Here is a 17982-nt window from a genome sequence, read left to right as displayed (position 1 = left end):
AGCATTCATCTTTAACGCCTTCAGTTTAACTAAATTAACTGACCCAATAAACGTTCTGTGTTCTTGGTAATAAATTAATAGTTAAGTGTATTTACAGTATAGCACAAAACATTGTCCAATTAACATGGCCCGATGTGAATAAGAGTCCTGGGCAGTTATTATGATTAACACAAATCTCTACAAATTGGAGTAGGATTGAAAACTTTAGGACGTCAATGTCGTCAAAGGCGTCAACAGAACGTGAAATCTTAATAGTACCACAGATATCCCCTGTATGTCCAGAACCAGAATTAGTCATGTGAAAAAATAACAGCCCTGTTTCTCTCAGTCTGTCAATTAGTGCAGGACTAAGCAATGTCATAAAAAACGTATAAGACTTAAACACAATTAAGATGTTTTTAAAAATGTGCAGTCTGGATTCAGGTGTCTCTGAGGAAGCATGTTTTAAACCTCACCCTCACCATACTGATGGCCGTATGTGCAATAAGGCGAAACATCAGTAATGGGGTGTGAAGTAGCAGTGCTTCTAGGGAGAAGTGCATAAAAAGTAAAAACTGCGGAAAAAAAGAACCAGTTTATGTTTCAAAACCAATATTCACTTTCCACAGTACCAAGCACAATTAATCAAGTGCTTACTCTGGCTAGAAAAAAATGATTCAACCCTGGGACTCCAGTTAAAACACATCAGGCTCGCAACCAAAGAAAAATGAGAGATCTATATAAATAGATAATATAAATTTTCTGTTGTTTATTTTTTTCAAAGTTTCACAATTTTTAGTTGGGTTTTAAACACATCCTGTAAGGAGGAAAGTATCCAAGTGCTAATTATCTGGCCCAAGGTTAGGCTGATATAAAGTAGAAAAAAAAGTTGTTACATAATTAACGGGTAATGTCCCCAAGGCCTGAATCCAAAATATTAAGAAAAGTGAGACTAGTAGGGTCAAAAATCATGTGAACAGCAAAACTGTAGCAATAAATGCCATTTTTAGACTTCTAGACTTCTAGACTTTTAGATTAACTCGACTTTGCATGCATTCGAGGTAAACCGGGACTTTGATGAACTCGAGAAGGTGTAAAACCTATTGACAAATAACGAAGAGTTCACAGTACAGGGATGAGACTCTTGGCCACAGTAAAATATCGGAATGGTGCAACTCTGTCTGTCGCATCTGTCTGTGGGAATTGTACACACGATCATTCGCAAACACCAATTGCACATTACAGGAGGTGTTTTTGTATGTTCAAAAACAAAATGAAAATCGATCTGATCATGATATTTTTTTTTTTTTTAGCCATTGTGATGTAGATTTACTGGTGTGTTTTAGATCATTGTCTTGTTGCATGACCCGATTTTAACCAAGCTTTAGCTGTTGTATTTTAGCATTCTGGAGCCCTCACATGGGCCTCCAGAATGCTCTGGTTTACAGAGGAGTTAACGGTCGACTTAGTGAATTCCAGGTCCTGTAGCTGCAAAACAAGCCCAAATCATCATGTGGTTTGAGGTGTTCCTGCTGAAATACTGTTTGGTTTTTACCAACCATGGTGCTAGCCAAATAACTCCACATTGGTCTAATCTGTCCATAGGACGTTGTTGCTGAAGCCTTTGAAGGTTTGTGCCAATGAACTTCTTGAGTCATCCTTGCAACCCTTCCATGCAAACAATACTTGTTAAGTTTGCTTCTAATTGTGCTCTCATAGACTTTAACATGTACTGTAACATGCTAAGTGAGGGTCTAATATGTAGCTCTAGTTTTTTTTATTTTTATATTTTGTGGCCCTGGGGTGAATGTGCTGGGACGTCCACTCCTGGAAAATTGGATGTTGTCTTGAATACTTTCAACTTCTGAAAGTAGAATGTTAAACTCACTGCTCAACTGATCCCACCATCTCTCTGGGATTGAGAAAGACTTGCGTGTAAACCTACAGTAGGTGGTGGAATAAACTTCTAGATGTCCGTACAGCTGAGTCACTGGCGATCTTCATAGCGACAACTAAAGCCATATCAGTTTCCTACTGTAGATAGTTGGGTTAAAGTTTTTGTATTGTTTAGAATGTTTCTCATGATCTTCCACAATTTCAACATAATATTTTGCTGTAAAAAAGACTCTTCATTACCCATCAGTCCCAGCATAACATGTGTTTTTGATAATTTTTACCTTCATTGTCTCCTTATGTCCTGTTTAACGCTCTTGTTTAAGTCCTTTGTCAAGCTTTTTATCGTATTTAACATTTGTTGTTTGCTAATAATCTTTTCATACTGTTTTTGCATTGTTTCATCATTAGTATTCAGGTAATGTCACCTCGTTGTTTTAAGTTTGTTTTGTGTTTCACTAAAATAAAGACTTGCATCTGCATCCATCTTTTTTTTCAACAACCTGAAGATGTTTACTACGTGCCCAAGCTTAGTTCATTATGCATAAATGTGAAGGCTTGCTTGAAACCAAGCTTTTGCGTTATATAATGCATGAAATAGGAAAAAAAGAATAGAAGATGTCAGTGAAAAGGAAACACACATTTTGGATGCTGTCAGTAAGTCTGAACCTGTCCTTCACAAAGCCATTAGAATGTTTTTTTTTTTCGCCTTTACTTTTAAAAATTTTCCTCAGTACTCAGCCTGTATTATTTAATGATCGACAAAGAGCTCAAGTGTAATGGATGGAGAAAAAAAAAGAATGTGAGAACAGCGAACTTGTGATAAAATAGATTTATAAAGATTACACAGCAGGAGATAAACTTTTGCTTAGCAGCTACACCAGATTACTCTGAACAATGAAGGTTCATCCATAGGTCTGTGGACGACTTAAACAAAGCTTAGAGACAACTTTTCATTGTTTAATGAGGAGAATGAAGACCAAAAAAGGAAACACAATCCAACTAACTGCAGCCAGAACATGTCATGTATGAAACATTAGGAAAATATTTAGCATATATTATCGCCGCCTCGGGAACTAGCTCAATCATCATTACTGCAAGAGTAATTGAGTTTGTCTTTACTGCGGCTTTAAAAGAGTACAGATGAACATTTCGATTCCTAAATGATCTCCCCAAACTTTTTTTATGTCCCTTTACCTACAGTACACTCTTGGAGAAAATGACCTCTTTGGATAATTAAGGCTTCTATCTTTCCTAAAATGGTTCTGCTTGGAAATATTTCAGATAGTGAAACACTGCTACAAAAAACCTTTAAGCGATCAGGCCTGCAGTTCCAAAACCAGTACATCCCGAAGCGTTTTATTTCTTGTACAGTACACTACAGCAATTTGTCAACACTAACAAAGTTTTAGTTATTGATTGATGAAACAACATATCATTCTTTCTGTCCATTTCTAGTTCTGTTGAAAGTTGTAGAACATCCAGGAAACAAGTTACCGTAGCTCCCCTTATCGAACTTATATTATAACACAGATAATATTATACTACAGTATTTAAAGTATTTTATTAGCCACAAAAACAACAAAAAGTTAACTTACCTCTGACTAGCTATGTTTACATGGACACAATTTCTTCAGTTATTGAAATCACTCTGATTAAAAATTTCACTTTAACTTTTTACTGTACATGGAGGCAGATCTGACAACATGCTCAAATCATTTAATCATAATATAACTTTTCTGACATGTACCAAGAGGTTGTGCTCACTGTAAAACATTTCATCTGCCAGAAATATAACAAGAAGAAGTTTTAGGTTAGATCACAATTTTTATCATTTCAAATAAATTCCACCTTCTGTATACTGAATATTCTGTACCAGTTTGCAGGAGGTCCTATGCCAAAGGACTTAGGGCGCGAGCATGCAAACGATCACTCGCACAGTTACTCACACACTATGGGCAATTTGGAAAATCAGTTAGCCTAATCTGCATGTCTTTGGACTGTGGGAGGTAACTGCAGCACCCAGAGAAAACCCATCAAGTACAAGGAGTACATGCACACATAGAGATCTGAAGGCAGGACAGGTGGTCTGAGGCCACAGTGCTAAGCACTACACCACAGTGCCAGATTCAATTATTCAGTTTAACTCAATTTTATTCGTATGGCACTTTGAACAAAGGCCATTTTCTACAAAGCAGCTTCAAGGAAATGAAAAAAAAGTTCTTTTAAAAATTATAACTGTATCAGTGACATACAGTATCAGTGCCAGCAATAGAAAATTCCCTAGGGTTTAAAAGGAAAAGCTCTGCTTAAACTTCTCATAATACAAGGTACCCACAAGTAGTCTGCACCTGTACTAGTAATTCCCTGGGAGCCAATGCAGTGTGGATTGGATTGGAAACTGGAAAATCCTTCCAAAAATGTTAAATGAATATCCTCATGATGAGATCTGTCATGACAGTCAAAAAGCCTTTTCTAAAGAATTGTTTACTGACCAACAAGGCCAGAGTAATGCATTCCTTATTGATTATTAATGAAAGCATTGATTTCTGAACATACTAATTATGTGTTCAGTCTGTTCAGAAATCAATGTTTTCATTAATAACCAATATGGGATACGTTACTCTGGCCTTGTTGGTGAGTAAACAAGGCTGAGCGAACAATTGCTTACAGTAAAAAAGGCATTTTGACTGACATGACATAGACTTTAATAAATGACTTTAAATAACTTTTAAATAACTTTTTTTTTTTTAACTTTTACAAAGATGAGATTTAATGAACTTTAGTTTGTCTGGCTCTGATAAATGAAAAGAAAAAAAGTCTGCTAAAAAAAGTGGCGGATTGACACAGCCAATCAGAGCACAGCCTTCAAGATCTTGGAGATCGTGGGTAGAAAACTGTGCAAAAAAAAAATTCAGAGCTCTGAGACTAAAATTAAAGATCTGGTCCACGATCAAGCACTGTTACTGCATTCAAGTGAATTCCTTGTGTGGCTCTGTCTCAACTCAATTATTTTATTTATTCCTAATTACTGGCTTAAACAATTTGTTCTCCTGGCTCTAGTGTACCGTCTGTGCCGTCCCGAGTGCACAGGTGATAAGCCTCCATATTCTGCCCTAGCACCCATGTAACTGCAATTTCCATCCGAGTTAAAGACATATATTGTCCTCCTTGCTTTCCGCATGACTAAACAGATTTCTTTTATCTATGTATATTACTTACATCCCTTGTACAAGCTTACAGCATTACAATTGTTTTACAGTTCTGCAATTCACTTTATAGTGTAATGTGTTCTCGAAACTACTGTAGGCGAGAATCGAGATGACTTAAAAAGAGTTTTATGATGCACAAGAGTTGTATAGGATCATATTTGTGGAGTAAATGTACCTCTTGACTCTCCTTCTAGTCCCTTGATGATCTAAGGGCAATTTAAACATTTTTGAAAGAAGTCAGATGCAGTGAGTGTGTGACTAGTGCGATTATAAGAGTTTTTTTCCTCCTCATATTGCTTCCATATGCATGTTTTTTTATGTTTGTGTTTCAAGGCAGTGATTATAGTATACACTGAAAAACGCCACCCTGAGGTAAGGAGTTAAAGGAAACATTTTTGGACCTGACACTTCAAATTTATCTCCTCTAAAGTAGAAAAAGTGACTTGAATACGTATATTAACAAGAATATGAACTATAAACACATCTCTTGGCATGAACGAATGCATTATATTGAAAACATTCTGGTTTGGGTATATACATATGGTATGTATATATATATATATATATATATATATATATATATATATATATATACCATTCTGGTTTTGGTATATACATATGGTATGTGTATATATACAATATTGGTGTCACACTTCATGTGATAAAAAAGAAAAACTCTTTGAATTTTCTTTAAGTGTGAAATTGTAAACAATAACAGGAAAGAGAAACGATTTTATGATATTACGTTTTGAAATGTGTATATTTCTGTATTTATTTATTTTCCTTCCTTCCCTTTTATGTATTCCATCTCTTTGGGTTCGGCTTTAGTTTATTTATGATGCTGATGAATCATTCATCAGACTCATCTCTCACTTTTTTGCCTCTCTGTCTTTCCCATTCCTACTCTTATTATTCCAGAAATCTTTTGAAGCTTGAAACTTACACACTTCCACTGGTAAGGTTTCCTGGCCAATCAGAACGTCCGGAATCCTCTCCTTTGTTTGATCCGAGTTCACTATAAATCTGTGATGGTGAACTTTTCCCTGTACACAAGTGGTTTGTGTTGTGTTGAATCCTTTTCTTGTCTGTTTGTCAGTTATCTTATTGTTTTTTTTTTTTAGTTTTTTTTTTTTAGTAAAACTCTACATAACATTTAAAGTTCGACATAGCATTTATTAATATTAATAAATATTATATGTAGTAATATAGCCAAATCGTGGCAATGCTTAAGCATAAATTATTTTGTTTATGACTATAAATAAAACTCACCAATTTAAAGTGGCTATGATTAGATTTTTGACCACACAGACACGAACAACCAGTTTGTCCCTTTACTAATTAAATCAGAGATGGTAAATAAAATGAAAGATCTGTTCTGGTTCAATGATTTGCCTTCAGCGATATAATTAACATAATTGCATGTGAGATGGATGCGAGACACATAAGGATCCCTTAATGAAGCCGAGCTACTTCGTGTTCAGGAAACTAGAATCGCTGAACTTAATTTTCAATCCCGGACACACGTTCATGGGATTTGCTTAAATTTTTTCTGAAGTGCTTGGTTAAGTCAGCTAATTTACTTTCCTGGGTTTAAAATTACATCTGCACCATGCTTCTCCAGGTTAACACATGTGATTAATATAGAAATTTTAACGCATTAATTTTTGACAAAGTTTGACCCTAATGGCTTCCCATAATTGTAGCACAGTTTGATAATTGCACATTTAGCACGGATAATAAGATGACTGAGGAAACATCGCCAGGTGTACTGAACAGCAAGTTTCAATAAAGAAAGGTTCTAGATGGAAGTTTGGACAAAACCAAACAAGGGCAAAGTTGTGTGCTTGAGTTACCTTCAAGGGAAATTATTTTTACGAAAATACATTAAATGTAAGACGTGGAAGTGGTGGCCCAGACCGCTAAGGATCTAGATTGTTGATTTCTGAATGTGTGGATTTGAGTTCGAGCCCTGCCTTCAGTACATATGTTAATGTTTGAGATATTATTTAACTGCATAATCTGTTCCTCTAACCAGTTTGTCATGCATTTCGTGATACCAACATTGCACTTGCATAATACGTAAATGTAAATATTACAAAAATTGTGAATAATCGTGCATATTGCAGGTGGAATTGTGGTGAGCAGATGAAGCCTATAGAGCTTGGTTGCTAATCTGTCTGTAAAGTTAAGTGCATAACATGTACCACAGGCGATCAGTTTTCTCACGGATAAGTAGCATTAGAAGCTAAATAATAGCTTTGCTGTTTCGCATTAGCCCAGGAACAAAATGTATACTCACAAACAATAAACAGCAACCAACATGAACGATTTGTTACTTGCTAGGATGAACATAGATTAACATAATGGCTTTTCTTCCATGATACACTTTCTTTCTCTAGTCCCCCCCCCCCCCCTCCCAGCTCAAAGTCTCACTATGGCTAATGATCAAGGCTTAATGTCATACTTTACTGTCACTGTAATGTGGGACTCGGTATAAATGATTTACACACACCGTGAGAGTTTGTGAGTGAATGAGGATGACCTTAACGCATAAATGGCATCTGTAAGTGGTTGTGAATTTCAGCGCTAAGTACACCCTAGCAGACGCGAAGCCGTCGAGGCGGCAGCCAGCAGGACATTTGATTCCGCGCGAATAATGACCCCCACTCGCGGCTTGTTTATATTCCGCTCTTGCCGTTGTTCCACTCCAAATACAAGCCACTACAACGACATCATAACCTCCCTAGATAATGTAAACTGGCTTGAGTCATTAATGAGGTCCTGTATTCTTCTTCTTCTTTTACTCTCTGGGTTTTGTGTGTGTGCGTAATTCTTCTTGCAGTAATTTTTCCTCCCCCCTACACCCTGTCTCATTCTGCCTCTTTTCCTTTGTTTTTCTCTCTCACTCTTAGATCATGGGTGATTGGTGCTATCGCCCTGCTGTGCTTGCTCGGCCTGACTTGGGCTTTTGGTCTCATGTACATTAATGAGAACACGGTGATTATGGCATACCTCTTCACCATCTTTAACTCGCTGCAAGGGATGTTCATCTTTATTTTCCACTGCATTCTGCAGAAGAAGGTAAGCATCACGTTTAAAAACAACAATAAAGCATCACACATTCGCACACATTTACATATTTATGGTGTATTTATTTATATCTGTTAGTGGGTCAAGGCTTACTGTCCTCACTTTTATACCAACATGTTAGTTAGTGAATAGTCAGATACAAAAACTCCGGGAAAAAAAGCAGATCTTGGTAGATACAGTTAATAAAGTTTTGTGTTTGCTGAGGCAGAAATGAGAAATGAAACCTTCTCAAACCCTGGTTGCTTAAAATCCCCTTGGCGGGGTCTGCGATGTGATTCACCCGTCGAGACCCTCTTATGAAACGCTACATATTTCCATGCAGGTCGGGTACAACCGGCTACAACAGCTGCGCAAACAGTAACGTGGCGTCTGTCTTAACTTAGTTAAAAAGCAATTACAGCCTTATTATTGCGAGTGCAAGTGGGAGTCTGGTTCTGATAAGCCACGTTAATGCTTGAGTGGCGAGGTTTTTCGAATTCGCCGATGCATTTCGAGTCCCTGATGCTTAATAACTCAATCGAAGGGAGTGAGTTTATGTGCGTTTCTGAGTGTGTGGCCATGAGCTATTGATGCATTTATTCCAGAGGAAAAGGTCAGCCAGCATGCTAACTATTAAAGTCATATGAAAAAGATGTCTGTTTATAATTGGCTGTCTGATCACAACACTAACGTGTACACCCTCTCTTTCTCTCTCACGCTTTTTCTTTCTTTGCGTTTTCGTGTGTGTGATTAGGTGCGGAAGGAGTATGGCAGGTGCCTTCGTACACACTGCTGCAGTGGAAAGAGTGTAGAGTCAACCATTTCAACCTCCACCAAGACCAACACAGCGCGGACACCTGGACGCTACTCTACGAACTCTCAGGTAGCACACACACACGCACACACACTCACACACACACAAATGCACACACTGTTCCGATGTGGGGTTCATTATAAAACGCAGGAGAGCAGAGAAACAAAGTGATTGTTAGCACATGAAGTGTGCACAACGAAGTGTTTTATTCCTCATATATGACAGCAGTTTGCCAAGATTTTTAAAAATCAATTTCACACATAAACTGGCTCAGTTTTAGACATTCATAGTCACTTGTAATGTTAGGGAATGTCTGGGAATAATGAAACTTGCCTGTTATCACTTACATCTGAACAGTTGTTTTCTTTACAAGCCACTCTTTTCTCCCCTATTTCTTTCTTGAAGTTTTTGTAAAAGAAAGAAATGCAGATAAAAAAATGGTATAACCGGTTTGTCTTGAATATTTAACAGGGTCATTTTATGCAAAACTCACCCTTTAGTCATTTTAGACTTTGATGTGCATGTACAGGTAAATAATTTGAAAAGAAAGAAAGAAAAGAGAAAAACATTTCCTGCATTTTTAACCTTTTTTTTGTATTGGCAGAAGATTAAACAAGATAATTAGATTTTTTTTTTTCCTAGTGTGACCTCATATAGGAAAAGGCTCTGCCCTGGCTTTTTGCTCAGTGGGCGTGGCTCAGCAGGAGCTCATTTAGATAGACATAAAACAGCACATTTGGATAAGGAGTGAATTCAAAGTGAGGTATAAAAGGTGGAAAGTAAAGACTTATTATTTACTCACGTTGCTGTAATTATGTGGGTTTTTTGTGAGCTTCTTTTTTTTTAAGGTAGTTTTCAAAATCTGTAATTTTATATTTTGTTAGAAGTATTGTACTTGGCTACATTTTAAATCATACTTGTTACTGAGTAGAAAATTTATAAAAAATACTAGCTGAAATCGAAATGCTATATTTAAGTGACCACTTTGGTTTCAAGCAGAAGAAAGGCAACAGCTTTATTATGTTCCTATAATTAAAAATAACTTGTTTCAGATTTATTTCCGCTTGTCTTTTTTGAACTACACTTGAATCCCCCCCCACCCCTGCTGTTAAAAAAAAAAATGAACTCAGGTAACTTTTACTCTTAGTCAACTTTTAATGAGCTACTTTTTACTTTTACTTAAATAGAGTTTTATACTGGTAACTTTACTAAAATTTCACTAAAGCACCAGTACTTTTACTTTTTTATTACACTCAGTAATAAAAGTGTAAACAAAATTTTACTACACTTTTGTCTTTCTATTACTCTTTAATACTCCTTTTAAGTATTGAGTTTTCATGTTCTCCCAGTGCTTGGTGGGTTTCCTCTGCGTGCTCTGGTTTCCTCCCACAGTCCAAAGACATGCAGATAAGGCTAATTGGTGTTCCCAAATTGCTCGTAATGTGTGAATGAGCATAGGGTGTGTATGTGCCCTGAGATGGATTGGCACCCTGTCCAGGGTGAACCCCGCGTCCTGCCCTACTGTAAGTCTCCTGGGATAGGCTTCAGGTCCCTGGCGACCCTGTATACAGGATAAAGAGGTATAGATGACGAGTGAGTAAATGTTTCTGTATTCTGTGTTTCTGTGTGACATTTAGAAGTGTTCGTGTCATCTATAGACCTCCCTGCGTAAGTTACTGTAGAAACAATAAGATGTAAGCACAAGTGCTTAATAAACTTTGCAGCTGCTATATACTGTAGCAAAAGCTGCTTTATTAGAAACTAAATAAACTCCTTCTGACCAATCAGAATCGAGCATTAGGCGGCACTCTGGTGTATTTATACACCAACAAACGTACAAGTTTAATCCATCAACATTGTTAATCCTTTCCTGCCTTCCTCCTCCTCCCCTCCTATCTATTTTTTCCCATTTCTTCTGCTTATTTGAATCCCTTTTCTCATGCCCCACTCCGAAATAACTTTCAGTGTTTCATCACATCAGCGGTCGAAATAGAAACGAAGCGTTGAAAGATCCCACAGAAATACTTTCCTTTTCCACACTCCGGTGGGATTCACTAGACAAAAAAACAAGCTTAGTGTTTTAGAGAGAGACAGATGGTTTGATTTTTTTGTTTACAGATTAACTCTTGTCTTTCTCACTATTTTTTTCTCTCTCTCTCTTTTTCAGAGCCGCATTCGGAGGATGTGGAACGATACGGTGAGGAAGCAGTCTGAGTCGGCTTTTATCACGGGAGATATCAACAGCTCAGCCACTCTCAACAGAGGTAACACACACACATGCACACAGACACAAGAAAGCATCCTAGCCCAGGGTAAAACATTTCATGAAGACGAATCAATAACTCATTTCAACATGTACAGAAAATGTAAAGGTTTTAATTAGTATTATAAATTTTTTTTTATTATTATTTTTAATTATGGAAAATAACACAGAAGTGACATTTTGACCACTGCGAGTGATTTCTGCAATCTGTCCTGCTGTTCCGCAAAGCTGTGTGCGCTAGCTGACGTGTTTGTGCATGTGTGTATGTATGCGTGTGTGTGTGTGTACTGTATGTATGTGTGTGTGTATGTATGTATGTGTGTGTGAATGAAACAGAGAAAGATCCTGGAACAGCATCAGTACATTTTTTCCTGATTTGCTGATATTAAATCTCCCTGCAGTCCAGCTGCAATGGACATCTGTTGTGTGTGTGTGTGTGTGTGTGTGTGTGTGTGTGTGCACGTTTTCTGCTTATCAGCAATCTCTGTCTGTTTTCGTTATGCCTGAAGGGTAATCTGATTTTCTCCTTAACGTGCCATTTTTTTAAAAAGAAATAAGCAAATTAAAAAATCTAAGAAAAAAAGAAAGCAAATGTCCTCATCTAGTAATAAGAAAAAAAAAACACAAAAACGAAAAAAAATTTTCCTTGAATACGCAGCATACTGTAGACGGATATATTCACCCTAACTGCACCGCACTTGCCCTGTAGTTATAGAGCATCTGATGATAAAATTCACCTCCCCAGATTGTACCGCTTGTTTTTATGTGCTTGTTGACTTCCTTTCACAACTCAGAAAAGGCCTATCATCTACAACATGAGTGGCCACTTGAAGCAGATGAGGAAATGTGTATTGCGTGAAGCAGATTGTTCACCAGGGACACACTCACTTGGCAGCAAGAACAATGTATATAAAGGTGTTTTTTCTTTTTTTTATATATATATTTGTGGTGTTTACTGAGGAACAAGCTGTGTTATATACAGTAGCTTATACACTGATCAACCATAACATTATGACCACTGAACAACACCTAAACTGGTGACAGGCAGAGGTGGGCAGAGTAGCCAAAAATGCTACATAAGTAAGAGTAGCTGTTTTTTAAAATAATATCACTCAAGTAGATGTAAAAAAGTATTTGGTGAAAGGACTACTCAAGTACTGAGTAACTTTTTAGAACAAAATGATAAATAAATGCACAATTTCTCACATTTCCAAATAATGAAATAAATAAAATTATATAATAAAACTTACTATTTTTACAAAATAGCAAATTAAGGAACAAAAAAAACATTAATTTCCCAATCTCACTTTAACAAAAAGCTTTTAAAACAAATACCTACTGTAAGTAACATATGTATGTTTAAACAGTGTAAACTATGTCCAGTGTTAGATATACTGCATATTCAATTGGCCTCCAAATGACTCAGCAGAAAATAACATTAGAACTAATGTTATTTTCTGCTGAGTCATTTAGAGGGCAACTGTGAATATACAGTATATCTTTACACAGTTTATGGTAAAGTTTATCATAAACTGTGTCCAGCAGAACCAATATAGGAACCTTATATTTTTTAGCCTTTAGCTTGTTTGCTAATTATATATTTTAACATTGCAACATTAAATAAAACTAACTAAATAAAGCTAAACTAACCGCAACTTGTTTCCTTCACTGTCCACCATGGCTGAAGATTTGACCACATGTGGTTATTTTTATTGCGGCTGATTGGTCAAACGGAGTCATGTGATTATTTTTGCTACTTCTAATTGGTGGAACACAGTCACGTGATACTGTAGATCCACCAGGTGCATTTCTCTGGTAACAACAAAGAATATCTAATGTGTAGAATTAATGGTTAGATTCGTGTGTAGCCGAATGTAGCGGAGTAATAGTAGCATTTCTTCTTCGCAAATCTTCTCAAGTAAAAGTAAAGAGTATGGTGCAGTAAAACATAGAAGTAAATTTTTTTCAAAAACCTACTTAAGTAAATGTAATAGAGTAATTGTAACTCGTTTCTGCCCACCTCTGGTGACAGAATCAAGAGTACCCAAGGCTCACCCATGCCCATGGGGACCAAAAGCTAGCTCACAGAAAATCCAATAAAACACTCGCTCACTCACTCATCGTCTACACTGCTTTATCCTGTATACAGGGTCATGTGGGGCCTGGAGGCTGTCCCAGTGGACTTCACAGGGCACACACATATTCACACACATTTACACACTATGGACAATTTGGGAATGCTAGTTAGCTTAATCTGCATGTCTTTGGACTAGACACTGGCGTACCCAGAGGAAACTTTTCAAGCATGGGGAGAACATGCAAACTCCATACAGACAGACCTGAGGTGGGAATCAAACCCGGATCTTGAAGGTGCAAGGCCACAGTGCTAACCACAAAGCCACCGTGCTGACCCAATGCAACACAAATCACAAAAATTCTTTTACCACTGACCACAATAGAAAGGCACCAGAACATGCAATCTACAGCAGTTTGCACAAGCTTGGCCCAATAGGCAAGGAGCCCACCGGTACGGCCTTACAGTAAGCACTCATGGGATGCGCCAAACAAACAAATCCTATCCACAGAGGCCCCACCCCGCAACCCACAGCACCCAGAGGACCCAGTACCAGACACCACAGCACATCCCGAGAGGTCTTGTGATGTCATACGCCGAAGGGGGCTAGAGCCTCCCTGGTGGCACAATGTGAATGTACACAATACAATACACAATGGGAATGTACACAAATACAACCTATTTATTGTAATGTTATGGCTGATCGGTGTATTTTGCAAACTAATTGCACATCATTGAAAATAATAAATTCATCTGGCTTTAAAGAAATATTTCTGCAAATTGGATGGTTAAAGAAGATGTGAATATTTTTCACCAAAACAATGTGCACTTGTTTTTACTTAGCCTAGTTTCTAACCTTGCCTTGGCTGTCGTCCTGCAAACATCACATTTAAGGAGTCGGTTTAACAAGCGCTAGAGTAAAAACATTCAGAGTGCCGAGAGATATCCACTGAGAAAATGCCGGGCTTTGATCAAGTGGTAGTGAAACGGTACCTGAGACTAAGTGTGCCAAAATGTGCGCTGACACATCATCAAAACCGAGGAAAGCTCGTACACACTTCGTACAGCTCTAACACGATTAAATCACCTCATAAAAAGACATTAAGTAGAAGAAGTGGAGTCGACAGAACAAAACTGACCTGACTGAATCAGCACCATTTTTTGCCATAGGTGTAAGTGTGAGCAGAGCAGTTGAGTGAAGAGACGACAATGAGGCTCGTTTTTAAAAGTGACTTTTTAACCCTTATCCCTTTTTCACTTTTGTAGGAAACAATACTTTTATCTGCCAGAGCTTCTGTTTGAGATACTGCCCATGCCACTTAAATACCAGGAAAGCAAGTGTCAGACTTTTTCTTTAAGTGTGTGATGAATTAAACTGAGAACAGATTCACGTATAACTAATAACTAAAGCAAAGTCAGGCAGCCTACTGGCATAATAGTTATCACAGTCAAGCTTCATACACTTCCTGACCAAAAAAAACAAAAACAAAAGTTGCATGCTCTAATTTTGTTTAATGGCTTTAATTGTAGCATCCATTCTGGTGGAAAATTCATGTCTGAAAATGATTCCTCATGTTCTCAGAACCTTTTGACTCCCGTGCCATTCAGTAATAGTGATGGGAAGTTTGAATCTTTTTAGCGACTCGGTTCTTTGAATCTCCTTCATCAAAATGAACACATCTTTTTTTGAGTCATTTAGTTAATTTCGTTCTTTTGATCAGAAATAAAATAAAATGTTACATTTAAAATAAACAGACCCCCAACTCTCATATCTTCTGGTCCGAGTCGTTCGTTCTTTTAAATCTATTGCACTGCTCTATGGTAGTCATGTGACAAAAGAACGTACATTCAGACCAAAGGTAACTACTCATTTCTATTTCCTGTACATAACCTACAGTGGTTTTGCGAAAGAAAATGAACGAATCACTCTCCGAGACTACTCGTTCTTCTGTGTCACAATAAAGACTCATTCAAAAAGAATGAATTGTTCATGAATGACCCATCACTACTCAATACCTTTGGGTCATCAACTGCCACATAATGTTGCTGAACCTAGAACTGACTAACCGAAGTAATGGGTGCATCGCTTCATGCGCTTCCCTTCTTACCCTAATGTGTCCTTCGCTCTAAATATAGTCAATCTGGACAAATCAGACCACAAAACTATGTTCTGTTGCTCTAAATTAAAAATGTTTATGCTTTTTAGTCTTTTAAAGCTTTTTTAGTTAGTTTTTTTATGACCACACAGCTGTTTAGTCCTAATCCTGTGAGTTCTCATCACATTGTTCGTGTAGAAATTGTGCTTTTTTAGGTTGCAACTTCACTCATTTTCTTACTTTACTCAGTTCTTAACCAAATTCCATTAATTTCAGCAGTCTCCTTAGGCTTTTTTTTACATTTTATTTTAAAACTGCACTGTTGTTTTTAACCAGGCACCAGCACGCTAGAGCATCTGGATGAAACGCTAACATGAATACACCATGACCAAGCGCTGCACGTTGTATCCCCCTGCTGGAACCGTTTCATTTTGCTAAATCTTATTAATAGCCCAGATGGGTATGATAAATTAAAAGTTTCTGTCAAGCCAGAAACCTGCATGCGTCCACAGAAGGATTACTAGTTCAACCCTCTCATTTACGGCATGGGAGACATAGCTGACAGCGTGTTGAGAGGTTTGAGTTTCAGTTATGAACAAAGGCATAGGAATGATCAAAACTCATTCTTTGTTCTCTGGAATCTGACTTACCGTTTCAGCGCAGAGAAAAAAAAATTGACAATACGGATTAATTTGTCAGTGCCCTCTTTTCACTTGGAAAGCACTGTAATTATGAAATGCTACATAACAAGCTCATACAAGACCCAGCAAGTAACAGTTTATATTAGAGCACCTTTGGAGAAAGTATCAAGCATGGCTAGGCAATTAGAGGAAGTAAAATGACAGTGCAGTAGTTTATGTAGTGATTTAATTGCAACTGTGAAGGGAAACTGCTCGGTGGACATGGAGTTCAAGAACAGTGCAGCAGCGAAATAAGAAAGAAACTTATTAAACAGACTTGATGAAAGCTAGAAAGCAACATATCATAAATTAGAGACCGTACTTCTACATAACAACCGCTGGTGCCAAGTATAGAAACTCTTGCCCTTTCAGATAAAATAGTCACTGCACATGATTACTGTGCACTCCCAGGTAGGATAATTGATATTCTGCTCTGAAGTTCAAATGCTATTCCAAAGGAGGTGTTCAACACCTGAAAAAAGGAAGAGACCTTTGTCCAACCTGTAAAAGCCCTGGGTGTTACCAGCTTCTTTCTGGAAAAAAAAGGGCAAAGCATGTAAAAAGAGTTCAGAAAGCTTTACTTACTATTTATAAGTCTAGATCTGGTTGCATGAATGAGTTGCATTATCCAAAGGACCATAAAGAACATTTAAAAGCTTTCCAGTGGTTTGGTGCAAAGCTCATTCAGTTGTCGTTAAGTTCAGACTAGTGCGGTGGTAATCTCTGTCACAATGCTAGCTGATTGGAGATGAACATTGTTGCAGTCTTTACACTCCTGGCGTGATGTCTGGGGCAATATTTCTTGCAAGCTTTGAGGTTTAGTCAAATCCTACCAGATGCCAAAAAAAGTAAAAGACTCTGGTTGAGAGAGACTGGTTAGACCAGCTAAATGTGGCTTTCATCAAGCAAGTAAGTTTCAATTCTTAATCATATCTTGAGGCAAGTTTGTTTGAAACTAGCATGACCAATGCCTAAATAACTAGCATTGAGTAAAGCTCATCACTGCCATTGTCACAAGATCAAGACTATTCAAGATCAAGTCAAAACCAAATCTTAAGTGGGGTGGAGTCAAGATTGAGTTCAAATAAAAGCCTGAGTCAAGATCAAAAGTATATTTTAATAAGATCAACATTTAGACCTGAGACAAGGCTGAGCAATAATGTCAGTAAATCCAATAATCATGCTTGTATATCAAAGTTAGGAGGGTCAGCGATTCAAGTCCTGCCATTGCCAGGTTGCCACTGTTGGGCTCTTGGGCAAGACCCTTAACCCTATACACATATATACACTCCCAAAGCCCAAATGAGAAAGGAGGAGGGTTGGGCATTGGGCTAGTAATTCATCCCCATTTTTTTTTCTTTTTAAAACAGTTGCTATAGAAACGACAGAACCCGTCACCTGATGTGCTGAACATCACGGGAGGAACAACAAAAAATAAAAATCAAAGAGAATGACATATTCCAGCAGCAGCAAGTCAGAAACACAAGCTGACATAAACAGGAAGTGCTACATCCTTTTTATGAGACATGTTAGGGCCAAGGAAAATGATACATTTCTGTCATTTTTTTAAGTATTACGTATTTACCTCAAGTCATATTTTAACCCTTGGTTAATGAGCAAAATATGTGGTCACTCAGTCTATTATACAGTATTTGTTCTTGGGCTAGACTTCAACAAATTTAACAGCATTTTAATACCAGACTAACACCAGTAGACTCAATTGACATTGGGTGTATACGACCTTTTCGGTATCTCAATTTAACAGCAAAAAAATGAAACTCCCTACACTGTCTGATGAATGTTTTTTTTTTCTTTACTGATTTACAACTACATGGGCAGTGCATATCCATGGGCCAGCACAAGATGATCATTATTTACTGTATGCATGCACAAAATGCTGCA

The 17982-nt window shown here is 37.4% G+C and overlaps 1 protein-coding gene across 3 annotated transcripts in view; it reads left to right on the top strand.

Annotated features, from left to right (window-relative positions):
* The window catches only part of adgrl3.1 (adhesion G protein-coupled receptor L3.1), a 192976-nt gene that overhangs the window by 167518 nt on the left and 7476 nt on the right, over nucleotides 1–17982 (top strand). For all 3 annotated transcript variants that reach the window (XM_053479673.1, XM_053479672.1, XM_053479671.1), the window contains exons 19-21: nucleotides 7997–8165; nucleotides 8908–9036; nucleotides 11135–11231. In XM_053479673.1, coding sequence (XP_053335648.1) covers nucleotides 7997–8165; nucleotides 8908–9036; nucleotides 11135–11231 — 395 coding nt within the window. The remainder of the gene's footprint in view (nucleotides 1–7996; nucleotides 8166–8907; nucleotides 9037–11134; nucleotides 11232–17982) is intronic.

Source organism: Clarias gariepinus, chromosome 20 (assembly GCF_024256425.1).
Source record: "Clarias gariepinus isolate MV-2021 ecotype Netherlands chromosome 20, CGAR_prim_01v2, whole genome shotgun sequence".
Lineage (NCBI taxonomy): Eukaryota > Metazoa > Chordata > Actinopteri > Siluriformes > Clariidae > Clarias > Clarias gariepinus.
This window is presented reverse-complemented; position numbering and strand designations above follow the sequence as displayed.